This window comes from Peromyscus californicus, unplaced genomic scaffold (genome assembly GCF_007827085.1).
Source record: "Peromyscus californicus insignis strain IS unplaced genomic scaffold, ASM782708v3 Scaffold_22__1_contigs__length_63687245, whole genome shotgun sequence".
NCBI classification, from domain to species: Eukaryota; Metazoa; Chordata; class Mammalia; order Rodentia; family Cricetidae; genus Peromyscus; species Peromyscus californicus.
In genome coordinates, this window is record NW_026294525.1 from 4834661 (window position 1) to 4852205 (window position 17545).

Consider the following 17545-nt stretch of genomic DNA (forward strand, 5'->3'; position numbering starts at 1 on the left):
TTGGCATTGTTTGTTGTCCATAACTGTTTCAAATAACTGACGATGCCTTGAGCCTAGGTGTGGCTGCCACTGGTGGTTTTCCTCTGGTCTCTCTGTAGCTGGAAGGGCACAACATCTTCTCCACCTTGAGCTCCAGTGAGTACGAGCAGGTGCTGGAGATCATCCGCAAAGCCATCATTGCCACTGACCTCGCCCTGTACTTCGGCAACAGGAAGCAGCTGGAGGAGATGTACCAGGCAGGGTCGCTGAACCTCCACAACCAGTCACATCGGTAAGGATGGCGTGGCAAAGGCTACGAGCCTGATGCCTGAATCAAGAACTGTAATTTGGCGTGTGTGTGTGTGTGTGTGTGTGTGTGTGTGTGTGTGTGTGCGTGCGTGCTTGCGTGAGCGCGTGCACTCCATGGAGAACACGTGAAGGGTGATGGGCATTTTGGTGGTGGTTCTGCCATTTCTCCAGAGGATGGTTTGCAAAGTGGATTCAGATTCATGTCCAGTGTGTTGTGAGCCACTCACCTGCCTCCTGCCTGGATGGTTCTCAGGTCGCTCACGACATTCACTGTTGTGATTATCTATATCCAGTCAATCTCTCCTGGGTGGGGCTATCTTTATCCTAAGGTGCACGGACAGCTACTTACTGGTTCTGCCTCTGTCTCTTCTGGGTTCCATCCAGACCTGATCTTTAGAGTTCTTGCTAGAGGATGGTCTAGAAGTTCACTCGGATGCCCGGATGTGAAGCAGATGGGTAGAACTGGAGCCCAGCTCTTCGGAGTAAAGGGCATCCTTGTAATGATGTGGGTGCCTCAGCCAGCAGTGGCTTTCCTTCACACCAGGGCTTGTCCACATTCTGCAAGGCTCAAAACTTACACGGTGTGTGGAACCGTCTTTCGGAAGAACTGCAGGGGAGGCCCTCCTGCTTTCTCACACACAGCAAGGCCTTGCCAGGACTACATGAGCCATTGCTGACAAAGTTCCCAAGGGGCCATTGATACCTCTAGTTCCTCCTGCTCCGCCTCCTGGAAGTTCACAGAGGCAATGTGCTTCAAGTCTCCTCTGCTCACAGTGTGTGCAGTTCTTGTGCTTAAACCCTGCCAGGGACGGGTGTTGGTTTGCATGCTCTTTATGGCACCTTCAGAGGGATATCCGACCCTCATGAAGCGTGCGTGGTTTCAGAAACCCACTCTTCTACTTTTTCCTTGGATGTATTCAGTTATTTTTAACTAAATAGTCTCAAAAATTAATATATTAATATAGAAAATTTAAACATCAAATTGAAAATCTATTTTTCATGCTTGATGCATACGGCCTCTGTGTTGGTGGCGTGAATTAGCCGTGACTAGTTTGTGTTGGTTAACAGTTTTGAAGGTAACGCTTGTTTGTCCTAATGCACTTCAGGACGAAGAAGTATGCGCAGGAAAGGGAGAGGCATTCTTGCCACTGCCCTCAGATGCCATGTGCCTGCTATGATGTCGTCCTCTGTCCATTCTGTTCCTCCAGAGGTGTCACAGTGTGCCCGCAGTGTATACTCAGCTACGCGCCTTTCCGTTCCCCTTTAAAAGATCTATAACACCGTGTAACACAGACAGTTGTAAAGGTTCCTCTCCAGGTTGACGGTGACAGTTTCTAGAGTTTTCCGTTATAAACAATGATGCAATAAACTTTGCTCACGTGATCTCTCCTATGAACTTTGAAAGTACACGGCATAGAGCTGGAGAGGTGGCTCAGTGGTTGAGAGCCCTGGCTGCTCTTGCAGAGGACCTGAGTTTTGTTCCCAGCACCCACATGGCCGCTCCCAACCAGGGAGCCAGTGTATTTTTCTGGCCTCTGCAGGTGACAGGAAGGCACGTGGCGCACAGACACACATGCAGACAAAACACGGATGCACATGAAATAAAAAAAAATAAGTATATATGGCATATATTGCTAGGAATATACATACATTGAGTTTTAAAACAAACGTGCTAGGAATTCACACATCTTCTAGCATGAGGGTGAGAACTGTTCCGTGACTGCCCTGTGCGCTGCGCTATGCCGTCTGGTCATGTCTGGCCTGTCTTTCGCTGGTGATATCGAACTTCTGTGTTCTTCACAAATATTTTTAGGTGATTTACAATATTCATTATGTTCTCTCTCTCTCTCCCAGACCCCACCTCTCTCTCTCTCTCTCTCTCTCTCTCTCTCTCTCTCTCTCTCTCTGTGTGTGTGTGTGTGTATGTGTGTGTGTATGTATGGTCTGAGGATGGAGCCCAGAGCCTCATACATGCTAGGCAAACCCTCTATTAGAGAGTGACACTATAGCCCCAGATTCTCTGTGGGGAACAAAGAAACCTGAGTTCATGAAGCCACATCTGTTACTTGTTCTTATCCAATCCCACAGCAATGCAAATACTTCATCCATTTCTGTGTGTGTTTTCTAGTTCAATTTTTATATTTAGCTCTGAATTATTATATTAATAGTTATATTTCTATTTCTTCTTGATGTATTAAATCAGCATCACTTAATGACTAATTCATTTCCCCCCACTGAGTTGAATATGTAAGTGTTTTGTAACCTGGGAGGTCTCCTTAAGCATCTCCACTAACCATCTGACCCCCCCACTGCAGTCCACATCTGCATTATGCTGCAATTCATCTTACATATCGGCAGGGTAATCTCCACTTGGCATTTATGTATTCATTTATTTATTTAGGAATCCTGCAGGGATTCACTGAGTAACTCTCTTTTCTGAATGTTTTATGTGTACATCTCAGGGCTGGCAGAAAAGTGACGTGGTCGATTGTGCGCTCTTGTTGCCTAGATATTTAAAAAGTCACTAGTATGTCCCTCTTCTGATTCACTGTGCCATTTCAAATGAGTTACAGGGCATCACAGGCCTGCACCCCTGCACTGAAAATGTTTCAGAAGCAAATGGGTAATCTGCTAAAGATTTTTCTAATTATAAATATCCACTCGACATTTTAGTTGAGCTATATTACATTTAATTATTTACTTGAAAGAAGAATACAATGTCATTTTCCAAAAATATCATGTGACTTTCTAGTCATGAGCTATGTTTTGTGGTTTGTTTTTTGCCCACCCTATAGGTTTTTTGATACAATTACATGTGTTATTTGCCTTTCCCAACAAGAAGTTTCTGTGAGAGCAGAGCAGGATCCAGAACTGCTAGATGAAGTGAATGGGGCCAGAGTGCTTGAAGTTTCCGAGGGACTGTGAGCACATTGTATTCTGAGTTGCTTTGGGCTTCCACTCTGGGGTTTGTGGTGAAAGATAGGTCACCGTGAGGTCATGCCAGAGTGCTTCCTAAACAAACCCCACTCCGGCACAGCTGTCCCATAGAATGCTTTCAGGGTTGACGTCTAATTCCATTCATGAACAGAATAAAACATCCATTTGGGCATTTCTGAGTGGTCATGACCATCTAACTGATTTATAATTACGAATAAAAACAGCAATTATACTTAATATGGACCCATGCCAAATTTCCAGGCTGTTTACTTCCTCGTGAGCAATAAAATAACAATTCTGCACTGTGTTGTCTAAATAATTCTGACAGTTCTGATCCTTACACCAGCAGTTTTCTGTGTGGGGTTATTTCCAGTGGGAAAGGTTTACACATTTTACAAATCCCGGTGCTGTTATCATTGCTTTTACAGAGTTCTGAAATGAGAAATATTTTTTTTCCAGGTTAAACTTTATTATACTATTTAGCATAAAAATGTTGGGGGGTTTTGGTGAAAATTCATTGAGTGAGATTGACTTATTTCAATTTCATGGAAGAATTATTTGTAAATACAACACTAGTTTTCATGGTCTCCATCTGTCTAATGCATTTACTAATTGAGAAAGGAATGACAGGCAGCCGTACGTGATTGTTGAGTGTCCCTCGGTTATCCGCCCCGACCTGTAGCGGATGGCACAAGCCCTCTGGATGTTCCCTTTGAAAAGCCAGGCTGCCAGTGAGAGAACGAAACGAGATGGGCCGATGTCACACGGCACTCTGTGATGTGGCACTCGGGAACCTGTCATGAGAACTATTGTGAGAGCCCTCTGCAACCCTGACAGATGATCCTGACAAACCGTCTCCATTGGTCCGGGCTGTGTCCCTAACGGAGAAATCCCCTGTGTCCTTTAGGCTCACTGAGGACACGTGAGCCGGAAGTGTTGGTGCTATCTCAGCTCTGGCACGGTTCTGTATCTCTGGTGATGACTGGTCTTTATAAACGTTGTTATTTTCTCCAGTTAAGGGCAGGACGTTATAATTTCTTCCTTCACTTCGCCACACTAAGAATCACCGCAGAAGACTCGGGAAAGTCACAGGGAATATGTTTCTTGGAATTTTTAAGCAATTATTGTTTTTCTTTAAGAGAAAAGATTTAGCTGTGCTTAGGCAAATAGCAAGTTGGATGTGCTGTGCATCGCTGTAGATACTAAGAAGCTAAGTGGAAAACTTGCTTTGGCAGAGTCTGAGTTTGAACATGCTTTTGCTAAACAGCATGGCCTTGGAGGAACATGGTCCACCCGACTCTGCCTGCAAGCAAACCCATTGTAAACCCAAGTCCTCGTCTGACCCTGGTCATGCTGCTGCTCCCTTGAAGAAGTTTAGCATTTTTGTACACCTCAGACTTTATGGATATAGGATGAAAGCATGGGGCAGGTTTTCTCTTTGGGTGACATTAAACTTGCAGAGTCCGTGAAATGAAAGCTTGGCCCATAGCTCTGAGGAGGACCAGACAGTCTGTAAGGTAACAGAATGCTGCCTGCTGTGTTTGTTCAAACAGGGATACCGAGGCACCAGGAGCACGGAGCACACTCCTGTGTGACTTGTGGTAGAAGGGCCTGATGTCGCCACTAAAGCCACTCTGCCCTCTAATTCTACGTTGCTGACGTGCCTGCCAGACTACATGGTTCTGCTTCTAAATGCTTTTTGGGTCATCAGGAAGTAATGCACAGGCAAACCTCACTCCCGATGGTGCCTGCACCCCCGTTCCCCATTGGTCTCCAGACAAAGTGCAAATACTGCACTCACCAGTTTTCTACTGTCTTCTAGAGACCGTGTAATCGGGTTGATGATGACTGCCTGCGATCTTTGTTCTGTGACGAAGCTATGGCCAGTTACGAAACTGACAGCAAATGATATCTACGCAGAATTCTGGGCTGAGGTGTGTCCTTGATTCTTGTGTTTACTCAGACATGACCAAGAAGTGGGAAGGTGTTTCAGCAGAAATCAAACACGGTGGCTAGTCACTCTACCCGATACCTGATTGGTCATGTTCACAGTCACCTTGGACAGCTGTGGTCAGTCACACACCATGACACATTTAGCAGTTATAACCATGCAGCGAGAACTCTGTTACAGTCTACCCGACTAAGGGCGAGTGCCCTGACCCCCACAGAAAAAGTTGGGGACCGTGCTCACTGAGCATTGCTGCAGCGACTTTCCTTTCCTGATAGCTGACCTTCGCTCACTGGGTGTGTATTACTGGATGCTGCTTTAAATATACACTGGGCACGGAGGGTTCTGAAGCCCTGGGCTGCATCTCCCACCGGTGAGGAACTGGGGAGAGTCATCCTTGTTTGCCTCCGGCATAAGACAAAAGTGTGCTCACTGGCCAGCTCAGGTTCTGCCCTCTGTGGGGCAGCCAGCCTCTAGAGAGTGGTCCTCAACATGTAGGTCGCGATCCCTCTGGGGATTAAATCACTCTTCACCAGGGATTGTCTGAGACCATCAGAAAACACAGCTATTCACATTACGATTCATAACAGTAGCAAAATCACAGTTATGAAGTGGCAACAAAAATAATTTTGTGGTTGGGGGTCACTACATGAGGAACTGTACTAAAAGGGTCTCAGCATTAGGAAGGTTGAGAACCACTGCTCTAGAGCACACGCGCACACACACACACACACACACACACACACACACACACACACACACATGCACACTTTTTTTTTTTTGTAACAGAACCTGTCATGCTTAATTAATGAAAGTGAGATACACAGTTCTCAAGTGCACTAATCCTTCACTGCCTCGGTTGGCTCGGGTGTATGTGTGAGCTGCAGTACAGTCTGTAAACACCACCTGGGAAAGCTGGACCGTTGTTACACCAGGTTTTACATACTATGCAGATCATACTTTTCCAACAACGTTTGAATTCTAAGCTGTGAATGAAGGTGTGACAGGCACACAGTATAGGTTCCCTCTCTGCATACCCCTTGCCGATCACCCAGTCCAGGGCGGATAAAGCTCCAAGCATTGCAGGCAGTCTCCCGGGACCTTGTCCGTGGGAGGAGCCACAAGTAGTTTCCAGGTCCTGTGGGTTGATTTACCCCCCTGAAGTCCAGTGTCTCCTCTCCTTCCCACCATGCTGCTGCCTCCTCCTCTACCCCTTTCCCACCTCCACATTCCTCTCCTGTGCCCTTCAGAAGGAGTAGCCATGATGAAGCCTGCAGTCTTGGGTCATGTGGCCCCAGAGCACCGTTGCTTTGGCCCTTAGAGTGTCACCCTGGGCAGTCAGCACCCCCTGTCGGAGCTTCCCACCAGCACGGGGATTCAGATCTCCACCCCACCCCTCACTTCCATAACCTGCCTCTGCCCCCTACAGTTTTTGAAGCTACTCCTTGGGTGCCTGTCCCTTGCTTGTCCCACATCCCTGGGTTTCCTTTCCAGCGTCGGGCTGCTCTAAGCACACACTGACGCGGCTTCATTTGACTTGTGATGTCATCCTGGGCAGGAACTTGGTAGGCTTCACCCATTTGGATAGAGAAGAAAGCAGCGAGACCCACCGGTTTCTGAATTTAAAGCAAGGAGCTGAAGCATTGGAGCTTTGAGGACCTGGGTGGTACAGGGCACGTTGTAGGGCGCAGTGCTTAAGTGAGGGGTATAGGAACTCCTTTCTGACTCTAAGGAATCCTAGAAGGTTTCAGTGTAGGGTTGTGATTTCCGAAGGGGGAAAAAAAGTTCATTTAAATGATGAAGTATGCATCATTAAGAAGATTTCAACAAACTTTAACGAAACAGAAGCTAGTGACTTTGTAAGAGCTGTAAGGATGCTGTGAGCATCTTGTAGCATTTCTGGAGGAGCAAGTGGAATGATACAAACACTCATCCCAAAGTCTAGTGTGCAGGAAGTCCCTTACAGCGTCCACTCACAGCAGGAATGCGGTACCAAGCTGTGTGTCAGCCGCCCCGGATCCTCAGTGACAGTTTTGACAAGCCGCTCATCATCCCTCCGTCAGTACCCTTCAAGCCCAGCTTCCCTCCCTTCACACAAAGGAAGAACCGTTTGAAAACGAAGCAGGGGTAGCCCTTCCACCTTTTCATACCTCTCACCCCTCCTGCTGTACAGTGGCACCAGAGGAGACGTTTGGGTGTCCAAGAGCTTGGCAAAAAAGAGTGTCAGAACACAGTACCAGACAGTGACACATGATTGCCATTGCTTTGACCACATGTCTCTTGGGGCGTGAGACATTTTAAAGAAAATTTTCATTAACACCAAAATTTTGTATGACTCTTTGAAAACCACGGATAACTTCGCCCTGTCTATTCTAGGGCGATGAGATGAAGAAGCTGGGCATACAGCCCATCCCGATGATGGACAGAGACAAGCGGGACGAGGTCCCTCAAGGACAGGTACGGAGGACAAGAGCCGTCTCTATGGTTGTCTGTCTGTCTGTCTTCCCATCATCTGTCTATGGAACTTGGTGATTTGGAGCCCTGTGTGGACGGTTCTCAAACACAGAACTCCCTGTTTGTGTGCTTGTCTGGTTCCTGGGTTTGTGGGAACCTGTTGGGGTCCTGCCCATGCTGGGGTACAGACACCTGACTGACTCCCCTTCACGGCTTCTTTTGTTTCCCTGTTTTACATTTGGTTATGAAATTATTTGAAATACATCTTGTCATTAAGGAAGGGATCTAACAAAGTCTTTCTAAACAGTTGTAACAGAGTCTGTCCCCCAAAGGATTCCGTTTTAGGATTCTCAATTGGAAAGATAGTTCCTTTTAAAATAGACTGGGCTTTGCCAAAAGAGGGACTCTTTTTGTAGCATGCGGGAGTTTTAAATAGCTCTGAGATCCACAAATACTTTCCAATGCTTCTAAATTCTAAATAGATCACCGTGAGGATATTTTGTCACGACAGTGAAGTACTCCGTTCTCCGGGACATAATCTTTTTCTCAGGTGTTGTAGCCCAGTGACTCCTTGCTCAGATTTAGAATAAGAAAACACCTGCACGTGCTATGAAACTAAAAACAGACCTGCTGAGGTGGTTCATCCCTGCAGCCCCAGCCCCCGGGAACCTGTGGCGGGAGGTTCGTGAGTCCCAGGTCCACCTGGACTGTAGACGAGAGAGATGCTGTCTCAGACTTATGTCCAAAGCGGAAATGTCTGAGCACTGCTCTCGCATGAAGGCTGTGACCCCAACTACCGCAGGAGAAAGCAAAGCCGAACCACTTGGAACCCCTGCTGCTTCTGCTCTCTAAAGAAGCTGCTGGGCTGGCCGAGGGAGCCAGTGAGGCCACTTCGCCGTCTGTTGGCCAGTCATGAAGTGGGGCTCCCCAGTGGAGGGCAGTGGTCTGGGCTCTGGGCAGTCCTACAGTGATCCATGTCTGCCCTTCACTAGGTAGGCTGGGTAATGTCAAATGTTAAAACTGTAGTGGGGGAGAGAGAGAGAGAGAGAGAGAGAGAGAGAGAGAGAGAGAGAGAGAGAGAGAGAGAGAGAGAGCTGAGCTGAAAGGCAAAAGTCTGAGAGAGGGTGGGGATGGCACAGGGCTCAAGGTCACAGAAGAAAACCAGAAGTAATGTCAGCTGCCCCTGAATGCTGAGCGGGAAGAGAGCAGGCCGGGGAAGGACTGTGGACCTGACTCTGTGATGTCCACAGGGCAGCGGTCACGGTCACGTTAGCACAGGATCTCCACAGGCCTTGGATTCTAGTCTGACTAGTTTAACCTGTTCAACTCACTCAAGTTTTGAGTCCCGTGGGTGTGCACTGCAGCAGTGTATTAGGGATTTGTGTGTGTGTGTGTGTCCTTGGCATCCATCTGAACGGTCTGTCAGCTAGGCAGCACTGGTCCTCTCGGCCCAGAAGACACGGCACAGGCACAGCACACAGTACACACTCAGCACACACACACACACAAAGCACACACACAGCACACCACACACACCACACATAGCACAACACACAGCACACACACACAGCACACACACACAGCATACAGCATACACATACACAGCACACACATACACAGCACACACACACACACAGCATACAGCACACACACACAGCACACACATATACACAGCACACACACACACAGCATACAGCACACACATACACAGCACACACACACACAGCATACAGCACACACATACACAGCACACACACAGCATACAGCACACACATACACAGCACACACACAGCATATAGCACACACACACAGCACACACACACACACACACACACACACACACACACCCCAGAGTGGCTGACTTCATACTTAGGCTTCAGGGACAATGGGAGCATCAACATCCTAACCATGACCTTGTATCGTTTTCCCGACCTCCCTCTGCGGCAGCTTGGATTCTACAATGCCGTGGCCATTCCCTGCTACACCACGCTGACGCAGATCCTCCCGCCCACAGAGCCACTGCTGAAGGCCTGCAGGTAGGCACAGCATTCACTCACCAGCCTGTGGGCATGTGGTGTGCACAGTCTATAGTGAATCTTCTGATCTGAAGCTTGTGTGTTTGCTCTGCTGTCTGTCCATTTACTGTGTGCAGTGGGTCTTGGGTGGGCCCAGCTGGCTGGTTTCCTCAGGAATGAGAACCCCACTCTGCTTTCTTTCCTTTTTTTTTTTTTTTTAATTAGAGTTGAATCTCAGACACTAGCTGATGCTAAGGCATCCTGTTCTGTAGCTCAGACAGGACAAATGGTGCCCCACACATGCCATGGACCAGGGCAGGTCAAAGGACAGCTGTGTGCACAGGAACCCTCAAAGTAGGGGTCTCACCCATGCTCCTTGTGAGCCAGGCATGAGGCGTCTCCCTGAAGGCAGTGTACCTCTTGCCATAAGTGGCTCCCTCCTAGACCTGTGAATGTCCTGTCCGTGATCTGTGCTGACGGGACCCCGACTCCCAGATCCCTGCCAGGCAGCACCCTGCAGCCTCCGACACCCAGTGTGGCCTGCAGACACTCAGACATGCCTGTCACAAATCTCAGAGCCACCATGCATCTCCTACAGTGACCTACATAGTGTATGAGGAGAGCATGCCCATTCATTCCCTCCAGACAGAGCAGGAGGCCCTGTCCCTGTGCAGAGGAGTGTCCAGCACTGCATCTGAGGACAGAGCTGTCTGCTCAGGTGATTGTCAGGGAAGGGGCTTGGCCTAAACCGCAGCAGGAACTGTGAGTGGAAGAGAGAAAGCTTGGATGGGCGCCCTTCCTCTTGGGGGTGCTTTGCCTCCTCCCATGTGCCCTAGCCGCAGATCCCCTCCACCTCTGCCCCACCTCTTCTGAGATCCCAGCTCAGTTAAGAACACTGACTTTTTAAAGATTCTAATTTTCTTTTTAAGAGAAGTCCCTCTCGGGAAAGCAGGGGGTGAATGGTGTCCAGGCTTTCTCACGGCCCCGTCTTGCCCAGGCTGGGCAGCTGGAGTGGGCACTAGGGAAGACGTGGGCATACGTTTAGCCAGAAGTGTTAGAGAAAACCCAAATGCGGTGTGCTCCAGCCTCTGCTGTGGACATTCTTGAAAACACCAAACCAATAAAGCCAACAAGGAGGGCCATTTTGACTCATTCGTTTTCCTGTCTGAGAGACAGCGTTTCTTCCATCCAATCCTGGAGAGTGCGACACCTGGCCTGTCTGGTTGTGCTTCAGCAGCCCGAGTCATAGGGAGTTCCCAGGAATTGATCCACAGAGGCCAAGAAGGATGGCTCCACACCTGGGCTGTGGCTCACTCCCTGAAGGAGCCACTCACAGAAGTACTGGCATCAAGGGGGAGCGGGGATAGCAAATCATCTGCATCCAGACCCTAAGTTGAAAACCCCTTTCCTATCTGGAATGCCATGCTCTGTAATAGATATTACAAGCGGGCAGGGTACGTAGCTGTTGGGCCTTCAGGCACAGGCCTGACTGCTGTGGCACTCAACACAAGCAGCCTGGAGAGTGTGGTCAGTGGCTTTGGCTAACCCACCTCATTTCTTAAAGACCATTCGAGTGTTTAAATATTTTGTAGACATGAAGACTAAGGAAATTACCAAATTTAGTGTGTGTCATTTCCAAACATATCAGACTATCCCTGAGATCCAGGAAAATGATACTTAATGTTATGGTACAGATTAAGAGTCTTACTTGGCTTCCATTGTATGTTAGGATATTTTTTTCCCCCAAAGGTATTTTAGCATGCTTGCTAATGAAAGAAAATTAGGGGATTTTTTTTAGTAGTGTTGTGTATAAATTTTGTCAAAGCTCCTTTCTGAGATTGACTTTGTGTAAAAGAAAGTCAGGTCAGGCAGGGTAGGGTGGGGTGAAGAACTCTGCCAGGCTCACAGGGCAGGCTCGCACAGGAGGCTGTCACCATCGCTGGTTATAAGGCCATATGCCTGTGGTGTTCCAATTGAGAACAAGGAGAAAAAAGATTAGAGGTCAGTAGGAGAACGGGGCTCCGATGGGAGGTCACCAGAGCAGAGGTTCTGCTTCTGCAGTGGGATGTTCTGGAAGTCCAGGTCAGGGAATTTGAGATGTTTTACACACGAGAGGCTGTCCAGATTAAACGCACCAAGGAGCGCCTAACTGGCCTTCCGAGGTCTGTGTCACTTGGGTGGTATCATCCCGCTCTCTCACCTGCGACCCACCCCTGGCTGCCCCTTGCCCCGATCCGCCCCGACCAGGAGCCCTAGGTACCACTGCTGACTCCGTCATCCTCAATAATTAGGAAATACGACCCTCGATCCAGCTCAGCCCTTGTCTTCGCAGCCAGTGGAACAAGGTGTCCAGTGCTCTGGTGGCTCTGGTGCTCACTGCTGAAGAGCCGTGGCAAGAGGCTGCCTTGCTGCCCCACACCAGCCACTGTCAGCATCAGAATGACCCTGACAAAGCTCAGTTGTCCCACATGACGGATGTCACTTCTGAAAGCCAGTCCAGAGGTCATCTGTAACTGTGTCCTTTGTTCCTAGGGATAATCTCAATCAGTGGGAGAAGGTGATTCGCGGGGAGGAGACTGCGTTGTGGATTTCAGCCCCAGCAGCTGGCAAGGGGGCATCTGAGAAGCTGCCTGTGAAGGTTGATGACTGATCCTGGCGAGGTACTCGCCCGGCGACTGACCCTCATCCTGCTTCTTTGACTTCGTTCCTTTTATTTTTAAGCGGGGGAAACCTCTCCCAGAAGGTACCATCATACACACACACACACACACACACACACACACACACACACACACACACACACACACACACACACACACACACGTGAAGCAGACGACCTCTGCTTGCCGCTCACGCCTTGGACAGTGAGCAACCCAGGCTCCACCTGCCTTCTGAATGCCATCTGCGAACAGGCCAGTGGTGCGCTGGCCTGGGAGGTGGGCAGAGACCACAAGAGGGCTTCTTGCCTGGGTCCTTCCATGAGGGTGTGGCCAGTACCCTGGTTCTGTGCTTCGTCTCTGCGGCAATGCTGCTTGGTGGCATTGGTTATAAATAGGACATGTCACCTCCTTGTTGTGGCCTGGGACATAGGTAACGAAGGTCACAACCTGCGGGTGATAGAGAAATTCAAGTTGCTGATTGTAGGCAGACTAAGGGTGTGTTCTTTCAGTTTATTTGGGGGCACACAAGCAAGTCAGCTCCACGGAAGGAAGAAGACCTCTGCCCTTGGTCGAGGAGACACAGGGTACATCCCAGGCATCTGAAAAGTGCAGCTCTCACTTCAAACCATGTCAAAAATTAAAACACTTTCCCCCTCACTGTAGACTGTAGCCTTCAGCAACTTTAACCAAATCCTTCGCACAAAGAAAATAAAAGCAAGGCATAGAAATTTCCTCCAGCAAGAAGATCTGTGAGTAAACAATGTGAATTTTCAAATCAGTTTCTTTATATTTTTATTGTGTGCTAGGGCAGCATTTTTATCACATCCAAAATGAAAGATGATTCTAAATAATACCCCCTTTCATGCCGTACGCCCTTCACAGGTGCCAGACAGTGCAGCCTCAGTTTCCTGGAATTCCAATCTCTCCCTCACTGTGCGGTCAGGCCCAACAGGAGGAGGTGCAGGGCCACCACATGGACCGCTGATTATGTCCTCTCTGCCACTCTCATATCCAGTCCTCCTCAAAGAACCTCAAGTGTGAATAGTTCTCGTGTGTGACTTTCTGGGGATTGCTGCTGTGTGAAGTTTGAGAAGGCAACAGAGCCCTCCGGGCCCTTCCTGCTGAGATCTATGGAAGTCCCGGTTCACACCGTGAGGATTTTCAGGACAGTGGCATGGAGTCCCTTCTTGGTGGTTCTCACTTAGTGAATGAGTCTTGAGAAGGTGGAGGCTGGTCAGGAATGAACGGCTCTCTCCCCACTCTGGCAGGCGTGTGAAAAGTTGCTCTGAAATGAATTTCTGAAATAGACTTGGATGTGCTCGATACTGTATACACCACTGCTTAGAGAAGCTTGGCATTTGCAAAAATCTGTTCGGTTTTCTTCTACATACTGATTGATGTAGTAGCAGGGTGGGCTGAATACAGACCTTGTTCTCATATTCACACCACGTGTTCAGTTTCCTCACGGGCTTCTGGGAAAGTCTCCCTCCACACTCCTCCATTTGCTGTTGTCCCCATATGAGGTAAAAGGTGATGCCAGCGAACACCAGGGCTGTGCACACACATGCACACACGCACACATGGTGTGGGGACAAACACACAGATGTATATATGGTGCACACACCAGACAAAAGGAAAGAAAGACCCCCGTATTCGAAAGCGGTGATTTCTCCATGTTGGGAAATGAGGCCATGAATGACGTGTCGCTTCTGTGAGTGTTCACAAGTGGAAGGCTGAAGCAAGTCCACTGTCCTCATACCGACATGTCGCACTAGATTCCACAAAAAGCCGCTTTATCCACACAAGTTGATCAGTCATCTGTCTTGGAAGCTGGATTGCAGGAAGGGGCGGCCTTTAAGATGGTTGCTTCATTCTGGCATTTTGAAGGTGTGCGTGAAGTGAATTCTGTCCCCCGAGTATGGAAAAGGATCCAGGTGGTGGGACTCCTGTGGCTGCTTTTAGCATTTCATGGTTGCTGTGGTAATAAGAATATTACAGAAATCTCTTTGAATTTGACCTAGCCAAGAATATTGTATGGTGTGGCCTCTCCTGGGGCAGTTTTGCAGAGGAACCTGCTAGGAATTTGCTGGTTAGTCCGTCTCTTGTGAAATGTCAACATGAGAAGCAGTTTGGGTAAAAGATTGTAGCTGATAAAACTCTGTAACATTGTTTTCACCGTGTATGAGACTCAGGAGGCCTAAATTTGCCCAAAATAAGAGAGGCCAGGATGCAGCCGTGTTCAGTTAACAACTTGCTTTTAGAATTCATGCAGTCAGGAGTGGTTTTTGTGTCTTGGCAAATATATTTAGCAGACAGGCACTTGAATCCTGCCTGAGTTTTTTCCCACCTCTTTTCTCACCGTGTTTTCTCCCACCAAAGATGTCCAGGAATTTCTCATTAGTGTCTGATGTAAACTCAGTGACTAGTAATGAATATAAACAGAATGTTGCATTTACCGAAATTTGTTATCATCATTTTAATGCACAAATTCTATAGTCGTGGTGGTTGTTCAATTTCTTTCCACATGTTGTGGTACCTTTGTGTCTGGGAAAATGTTCTCGGATACCTAAGTGCATGCCAACACTAATGTGAAGTATTGAGTCAGGGCGGTGAAGTACAGTCCTAAAATTTGTAAACATCAGTTAGTTGATTAGATCAAAGTAGAGGGTGTGAGCAGCTGTGGAGGCGGTGGGAAGCGTGCCGGGGGTGACGACAGCTTCCTACCTTCCTAGTATGTGAGACACAGGAAGAGGGAAGCGGAATCCTATCCCCAGCTCCTTCCGGTTTGAAGAGTATGCTGGCGCCTGTCACTGTGAGGCTTCAGGTGACTCATTCTCACAACAGACAGAGTCAGTTTGCCCTGACCTGTTTAGTGTCGGGTTCCTCTTTCTAGCATGTGTTAGCGTTTTTATTTTGTACACACGCAGTGAACTCTGCTTTTTTTCCCCCCGCTGTGTTCATGTATGTGCTGGAAGTGTGAGCACAGCCTGCCTGTTACTGCATGACGGCCTCAGGGACCGACCAGGTCTTCCAATGGGCTTCGCTTGGCCTGTGGTATTTCTGCTCTCTTGGGTCTAAATTAAGATCTCAGTTGAACAGGACTGAAGTATTCACCCTGCCTTGGCCTCGGGCCCTTCTTTTAAATGCTGACTTTCCCCCTCTCTCTCATGAGCTCATCTTTGACCTTTCTCAAGTGTAAGGGACAGTGTGTGTAAAGGGGCATGTCCCTGGTCAGGTCCACCTTTGCTCATCAGGTTCCTGTTGTCATCGCATGTCCCTGACACCTACCCTGGGGTCCTCTTGTTTGTTGAGAACTGTGGCTCCAGTCCGAGGCACGGATGGATCTCTGGGGTTCGCGGCTCCTCAGCTGGCTTTGGTACTGAAAGTCACTTCTCTCTGTGTATTCCAAACCCGCATTTGCTTTGCGCTCCGCTGGCCTTGTATGCAGGGGCATTCTTGGAAGACTGTTCATCCATTCACAGTCCCCTTCGGTTTCAACTGTCAGTCTGACTTGACAGTCAGTGTGAAGTTGGAGTTAAGTCACGTGTGCTGACAGCTGTGGCTTCCCCTTGCGTGACAGTTGCATTTCCACATGGGAGTTTTTGTTGCTGCCCATTGAGCGGCATTATTTACACTAAGTTTAAATTAGAGATGCCCAGTGGAGTACAACATTCTTACTGTTAAACAGAGCTGTACAGTGTGATCAATAGAAGTATTTAAGGCGTTTTATGCATTGACAAAAAACAGAGCAAAAGAAAGAAAAAATGCTTAGAGGTGTCCTTGTTGCCAGTGAGGAGTATAGAACCACAAAGCTGATGTCTCCTTAAGAAAAACACACTCAGAACCCAAAGAAACACTGCCTCAGTCACCTGACTTGTCCCTGCTCAGTAGTGGAAGTTGGTGCTTTGTGGGCTGTGAGCAGTCTGCCTGCTGTTCCTGTAACTGTGAGGATTTGTAACTGAAACATCATACCTAGGGCTGACCCTGGTTGGGGGGCACAGGATAATGCCCACACACCAGGGCGGAACCTTAGCTGCATACAGAGTCGGCCACAAAGGAAGTGAGCACACACATCTCAGTGCTTAACCTCCAGGAATATACATTTGCAGATGTTTTATCTCTGATGTAAATTAAACCCCTAAACACTTGTTTTTGTCTAGCCCACCTAAAAGATCACTCTACCATGGGCATCCCCACTCTCTTCTTTGGTTGGGTCACCTTAATCCTCAGTCTTATGCTGTATCTAGAATAGTGAATAGAAATGGTGTGTGGGAATACTGTTTCCATATGATCTGTTGTATGGAGTATATGCTACATGTTCATTTACTGTACAAAAGAAGTGCAGTTGATTGACGCACAGAAGTATTTCTGTACAGGGCCCTACCTATTTAAAAATCACGTACTTGCCCAGAACACTGTGAAACACTTTCCAAACTACAAGTGCAGCATCTGGATTCTTTCTGAGAAGAACAACTTTCTCCACATGAACATAGGAACAAAAGAGATTCTCCATCCACACCCAGCCAAGGCACCTCAGAGGTCACGGTGACAGCCTCCTCGCTGGCCAACACCTGCGGGAACAGGAGCACAGGTCCAAGCAACTGATCCTCGGTGGATGGGTCTGCAGCCAAAGCCTTAATGGGCTCTCTTTTGGAGGGGGAAAGAAAGAATTCCAAGTTAACAATATCCAACATTATTATAGTCGATGAGTTAGTAAATTCCAAAAAGATGATTTTATATGTATGAATCTTTGTAAAGTGCGCAAGTGCAATAATTTAAAGAAGTCTTATCTTTACATTTATAAATTATAAATATTGTACATGTGTGTAATTTTTCATGTATTCATTTGCAGTCTTTGTATTTAAAAAACCTTTACTGTTACGTTTGTATAATAGAACAGTAATCATTTATTATAACTCGGGCAAGGTGTAAATAAATTCATAATTCAAGCAGCCAGTATATATGCATATATGGGTGTTACACTGCAAAATCTCTATCTTTGTTCTACCCACATGCCTAAAGCAGTAACGAATCTTTTGTGGATATGTAATTATACATATAAAGTATATATATATGTATGATACATGAAATCTATTTAGAAATGTTCATAATTTTAATGGATATTCTTTGGTGTGAATAATTGAATACAAAGTTTTTAAAGTATCATCTCTCAAGTTTGCTCTCTTGTTTGTGGGGAAGACGACAGATGCTCCGAGCGACTGCCCACAGGTGGCGGCCAGATA

The 17545-nt window shown here is 47.6% G+C and overlaps 1 protein-coding gene across 12 annotated transcripts in view; it reads left to right on the forward strand.

Annotated features, from left to right (window-relative positions):
• Nucleotides 1-17465, forward strand: part of Pde10a (phosphodiesterase 10A) — a 437658-nt gene extending 420193 nt beyond the window's left edge. For 11 of the 12 annotated variants that reach the window (XM_052750814.1, XM_052750815.1, XM_052750817.1 and 8 more), the window contains 5 exons: nt 99-271; nt 5048-5159; nt 7550-7630; nt 9575-9663; nt 12175-17465. In XM_052750814.1, coding sequence (XP_052606774.1) covers nt 99-271; nt 5048-5159; nt 7550-7630; nt 9575-9663; nt 12175-12292 — 573 coding nt within the window. In that variant the 3' untranslated portion in view covers nt 12293-17465. The remainder of the gene's footprint in view (nt 1-98; nt 272-5047; nt 5160-7549; nt 7631-9574; nt 9664-12174) is intronic. The other variant, XM_052750813.1, reaches the window with a different exon arrangement.
• The last annotated feature ends 80 nt before the right edge of the window (nt 17466-17545 follow it).